The sequence below is a fragment of the Cebus imitator genome, unplaced genomic scaffold (genome assembly GCF_001604975.1).
Source record: "Cebus imitator isolate Cc_AM_T3 unplaced genomic scaffold, Cebus_imitator-1.0 Scaffold253, whole genome shotgun sequence".
Lineage (NCBI taxonomy): Eukaryota > Metazoa > Chordata > Mammalia > Primates > Cebidae > Cebus > Cebus imitator.
Genome location: NW_016107568.1, coordinates 1,139,908 through 1,146,273, shown reverse-complemented (window position 1 = coordinate 1,146,273; position 6,366 = coordinate 1,139,908). Strand labels below are relative to the sequence as shown.

Here is a 6,366-nt window from a genome sequence, read left to right as displayed (position 1 = left end):
TGCTTAAACAATGATCCTACGTTATAATACATGCAATGTTGTAAGCTTTGCAGGTAAACAGAATCACATCTGAAGTCCAGTTCCACCCCTTTCCACTGCTTTGAGTTTGAGAAAATGAGCCCACCTTTCTGAAAATCATTTCTTTATCTGTACGGGGAAATTTTTTAAGAAACCTTCTTTATAGGAATACATGAGAGAATAATTCACAAGACGGCTTATCTCTTGAGGTATGGGGATTGCAGGGACATCAAGGCTCTCTGGCTGGTTTTCTCCCACCCATATGCAGTTGGATCTACTGTTGGTGAAGACAGGAAAGGGGGAGGAAAAACAGGACAGGAGGTCAGACCTTTCAACAGAGCCTGAAATTTGGCATCAACATTCAGATCCCAGGGTCCATACCCTCACTCAGTCTGCTTTTTTGTTTTGTAAGACAGGGTCTCACTCTGTCACCCAGGCTGGAGTACGAGGTGCAATCACAGCTCACTGCAGCCTGGACTTCTGGGGCTCAAGTGATCCTCCCACTTCAGCTTCCTAAGTAGCTGGGACCACAGGTGTGTGCCACCAGGCATGGCTAATTTTTTTATTTTTTGTAGTGATAGGGTCTCCCTATGTTGCCTCACTCAATCTTGTATTCTCTCAAGTGAATCTTTCCCTTGAATCAGATTCCTGCCTCTCTGCTGACTCAAACCGATATTACGTATGCAGGATCTATCTAACACAAGGCAGGACTGAGGATTCAGAACCACAGTATTCATTTAGTTGATGGCAGAATCAAAACCAGATAGAACCAATGCTCCAGTCTTCTCAACCCAGAGTTCTCTTCACTACATCCCACTTCCTCTCTCAGCAAGGAAATTCTTCCTTTGGGGGGAAAAAAATCTTTCTGATTTTTCTGATTTTCAAAACTTCTGTTGGTTTCTATCAAAATGTATTCCTGTGCAGGGCAAAAAAATAACTGATAATAGTGACCATAAACCAGGAGCAGCCACAACATAAACAAAAACCTGGATGATGGTACTTTCACTTCTATCTTTTGGTAAAGCCAGAAATTTTTGACCTCCAAAGCAGTATAAGTGACAAGAAGAGATGAAAAGATGTCCTTAAAGCAGAATACAGAGAAGAAAGATTTATTACATTGGGAGTTTTGTACCAAAAACATCAAATTAAACTTGGGTAATTGATTTTTTTAATGCACTATGTCACTACTTAACATATTTTCTTTCCCAAAATGGTTCTATAGGAGAAGACTTGTTGAATGACTTTACATATCATGTGATTTTACCACCAAACTAACTGTAATTTGAAAAACGTGAACAATGCAACAAATTGCGAAAGCTACAACCACATGGGAAGTTACTGCACTGCATTGTAGATGCTTAGGAAGACAACAAAATAAATATCTCAGTGTTTTCATATGACATGGCTTAAAAGAAAAGAGAAAAAGAGAGGATGATTCAATGGAGATAAAAAACTGCACCAGAGTAAAAGAATTTATTTTCTTTGGCCTGACCCAGAATCAGGAAGCAAGCTTGGTCCTATTTCTTTTCCTACTCTTGGTGTACGTGATGACTCTGCTGGGAAACCTCCTCATCATGGTCACAGTCACTTCTGAATCTCGCCTTCACACACCCATGTATTTTTTGCTCCGTAATTTATCTATTGCCGATATCTGCTTCTCCTCCATCACAGCACCCAAACTTCTGGTGGACCTTCTATCTGAGACAAAGACCATCTCCTTCAATGGTTGCTTCACTCAGAGGTTTCTCTTCCATCTTATTGGAGGGGTAGATGTATTTTCTCTGTCAGTGATGGCATTGGATCGATATGTGGCCATCTCCAAGCCCCTGCACTATGTGACCATCATGAGTAGAGACCGTTGCATTGGGCTAACAGTGGCTGCCTGGGTGGGGGGCTTTGTCCACTCCATCGTGCAGATTTCCCTGTTGCTCCCTCTCCCTTTCTGTGGACCCAGTGTTCTTGACACTTTCTATTGCGATGTCCTTCAGGTCCTCAAACTCGCCCTTACAGACGTTTTCATACTTGAACTACTAGTGATTTCCAACAATGGACTGCTCACCACACTGTGGTTTTTCCTGCTCTTGGTGTCCTACATGGTCATATTATCATTACTTAAGTCTCAAGCAGGGGAGGGCAGGAGGAAAGCCATCTCCACCTGCATTTCCCACATCACTGTGGTGACCCTGCATTTCATGCCCTGCATCTATGTCTATGCCCGGCCCTTCACTGCCCTCCCCACAGATAAGGCCATTTCTGTCACCTTCACTATTATCTCCCCTCTGCTCAATCCCTTGATCTACACTCTGAGGAACCATGAAATGAAATCAGCCATGAGGAGACTGAAGGGAAGATTCGTGCCTTCTAATAGAAAATAAAAAAAAATCCTCAGCTCTTCATCACCAAGGTTATCTTATCTTATTTTTCTCATAAAGTCATATTCATATGTTTAAACATATTGTCAATAAATCAACTACACTTAGTAATAATTAATTTTACTATTTATCTTAGTAAGTAACTGATAAGCTTCTGGTCAGGAAGAGAGTCACACCCTCTAATTGAAAATAAACCAGAGCTCCCTCCTCTTCACCACCAAGATTTTGTTTTGTGATTTTTCTTCCATGGACTCCAAGTTCTGAAAATGTTGCCTACTGAGTTGAATATGTTTATTTAGTGATTGCTAAGTATTTGTTTTATTTCCATAACACATAAAATTATGCATATACCTAGCAAATGCATATTATATATGGTAAAACTTCTTATCTGCATTTAGTTGACATAAATATTAATAATTTAAACAGAGCTTTTATGATTCACAAAAAAGAGGGAAAATTGTTACCAAATGTATGTATGATTTTGTAGTCCAATTCTTGAAGAAAAATTAAGCCAAGTGCATACAGACATTATAATTACCTTTCTGCTCCTATTACAGTAAAGGAAGATGTGGGGTGTATCTGAAACACAGCACAGTTTGGAGACTGACTCTCTGTATAATTTTCATAAGGTATATCCTAAATTATCATTATGATGGGCAAGGTACCTTTCTCTTCCTTGAACCCCAAGCTCACTGGCCACCCTACTGCCTTTCCTTGGCACTCTGTGCTTAGGGTTAGCATTGCACTCAAAACTCTATTTTGAGATTTCTTATGTTCTTGTCTCTTTCTCTCACTGGGCAGTGACATCCCCAGGAATAGGGATTATGTTTTATTTGCTGTCACAGCAGCTGAAACATACTAAGACTTCAACAATATGTTGCTGAATAAATAGCTCAATGATTGAATATTGTCACTTACTTGATTTCTACAAATGACAAAAACACACAAAGTTACTTTAAGCTATGCACATACATGCATAAAGCTTGGAAGAAAGTGAAAAATGGTTATTTTACACAATTCTGCAATTATGTTTTTAGCTGTTCACTTAATATTTTTATAGGTATCAGGAGTTCATATTGAAACTGGAATTCCTTCTGTATCTGATATCAATCTTGTTCCACAACCTAGGCATGCAAGAAACACAACATTTTAAAATTTTCTATAACTTTATTTCTGTTTCAAGCTTCCATTCAATTGTGGTGGCTGGAAATTTAATCTTTCATTATGAAGTTCCCTTAATGGTTTCTAAGTTTCAGAGAGAGTAGAAAATAGGGATAAAAGGTGATACATCATTACGTAATGGTAGAGTCTTTCCTGAACCAATAGTGGCAGCGTTTATGAACTAAATACAATTGTCTCTGCCTCTCATGTTCACAAGCAAAAAGAATCTGCTAAGATATTTCTCCAAGATTAAAAAAAAATGTGATTATCTCAGTAAATATAGAAAAGCATTTGATAATATTCAAGACCAATTTATGGCCAAAACTCACAAATAAATAAAGAAAATAAGCATTCTTTCCTAACCTAATAAAAAGTCAATATAAATATTATAACAAATTATATGTTATGGTGAAATGGAAGCAATCCGTTTAAGTGCTACCTTATATACCCGCTCCAATCAATGTCCTACTTTCCACAAGAGAGACACAGAAAAACTATGAACTCAGTTCCTGATGTAATTCAGGACATCACACAATTATGTATTTGACTTCTATGAGGCCAGCCCTATGGCAATAAGAAATACATAAGTAGCTGAAGACTTGCATAAAAACTCTATGGGGCTAGGCATGGTGGCTCACACCTATAATTGCAGCAGTTTGGGAGGACAAGGCAGGTGGATCACTTGAGGTCAAGCATTCGAGACCAGCCTGGACAACATGGTAAAACCTTGGCCCTGCTAAAAATACAAAAATTTGCCAGGTCATGGTGGCACATACCTGTAATCCCAGCTACTCAGGAGGCTGAGGCACAAGAATCACTTGAGCCCAGGAGGCAGAAGCTGCAGTGAGCAGAGATTGCGCCACTGCACTCCAGCCTTGGTGACAAAGTGAGACTCTTAAAGATAAAAATATGTAAATGAATAAAATAAATTTAAAAAGCTCTCTGGTTCTCAGACTTCGCCCGTAGCTGAGCATATAAACCACTTGTCATTTCTTTACTGTAACTTACTTAATGTAGTTAGGAGTAGCTGCCCTTCTTCCACAGTCCTTGTAGTGCTCACAAAGTCAAGTACAGGAGTCACCTCATGATCCAAGGCACTTGCTTCACTAAGAAAATTGTCAATTTCAATAACGTGTGACAATTTGGTTATAATGCCTTTGTATGCCATAGAGTGCCAGAATCTTATTTCCCATAGATAGAGAATTGAGCTTAATGTTCACCACCGAGGACATTCCAAGTAATCTCAGAATCTCATCTTTGAGGGTCTGCTTTTTGCTATCATTTCTGTTAGCAAATATTTTACCAATCAGGGTCAAGTAAAGACAACAGAAACCACATCAATTGTTTATCAAAAGATTGTTTATCACAAAAAATTTTAAATATAAAACTTCAATGTGAGGCCAAAAAAAAAATAATGGGAAAGTAAATATAGTGTTTTAGGTTCACATTCAACATGAAGTGATGTCATATGAAGGCCATCTGATGTGAGTTAAAGATGCATATTGTAAGTCCTAGAGTAATCACTAAAGAATAAAACTGCAAGGTACAGATAATAAGCCAATAAACAAAATAAAATAAAACACTAAAAATATTGAATTATTCCAAAAGAAGGCAGACAAATAAGAAAAGGAAGCAAAGAATAGATGAGGAAAAAAATTTTTAATAAAAGCAAAATGAGCCAGATGTGGTGGCTCACACCTGTAATCCCAACACTTTGGGAGGCCAAGGTGAGTGGATCACTAAAACTCAGGAGTTTGAGACCAGCCTGGCCAACATAGTGAAATGCTGTCTCCACTGAAAATACAAAAATTAGCAGGGCACGGTGGCGTGCATCTATAATCTCAGATACTTGGAAGCTGAAGCAGGAGAATTGCTTGAACCTGGGAGGTGGAGGTTGCAGTGAGCTGCAATTGTACCACTGGACTCCAGCCTGGGTGAAAAGTGAGATTCCACCTCAAAAAAAAAAGAAAAAAAATCAAAATGGTATAGCTGCAAGCACAACTATATTCAAAACTACAGTAAAGATTTCAAGCAACCAAGGGGAGAAGGTAAACGCGAACCATATGATAATGGATTCATGTTGGAGACGTCAGTTTAAAAGCTGCAGTAGCTCACATCTGTAATCCCAGCACGTTGGGAAGGAAGGTGGAAGGACTACTTGGGCCCAGGAGTTCAAGACCAGCCTGGACAACATGTAAGACACTGTCTTTACAGAACAGTTTTTAAATATTAGCAAGGGGTAGCAGCACACACCAGTGGTCCCAGCCCAGGGGGTCAAGGCTACAAAGAGCTGTGTTCCTGCCACTGCACTCCAGCCTGGGTGACAGAGCAAGACCTGGTCTCAAAACTAAAACAAAAACAAAATGAAATAATATTTAGTTTAATATAAGGACAGATATATGATGACAGATATATTAGTATTTATAGATATGTATATATGTATCTATGTGAGATGTGGTTCTCACCACCCACAGAAGTCTGACCTGCAGACCCTGACTCAACTATGGATGAATGAATGCACTCTCACACCATTACAGTGTTTCAAGTGGGCTAGGGATGGTCGTTGGCTGCTTTCAGAGGACAAAACGCAGCCAATCAACCCAGACCCTCTGTTTCTCCACACTTTTATTCACAACAGAGGTTTTAAGTTACCTTACCTTCCTGTTACCTTTTGATGTAACCTGTTAAACATTGGCCTTGTTGATATTCCAAAAACATATGCCCCTCGCCTTAATATCCTTTTTTCTAGTAGATAATATTTTTTTACTGTTTTACTTTTTTTTTTTTTTTTTTTTTTTTTTTTTTTTTTTTTTTT

General features: G+C 38.7%; 1 protein-coding gene across 1 annotated transcript; it reads left to right on the top strand.

The window, feature by feature from the left end:
- Positions 1 to 581: 581 nt before the first annotated feature.
- LOC108282866 (olfactory receptor 4D10) lies at positions 582 to 2,604 on the top strand. Its single transcript, XM_017498889.1, has one exon. The coding sequence runs from the start codon at positions 1,458 to 1,460 to the stop codon at positions 2,391 to 2,393; it is 936 nt and encodes a 311-aa protein (XP_017354378.1). The 5' UTR covers positions 582 to 1,457; the 3' UTR covers positions 2,394 to 2,604.
- The last annotated feature ends 3,762 nt before the right edge of the window (positions 2,605 to 6,366 follow it).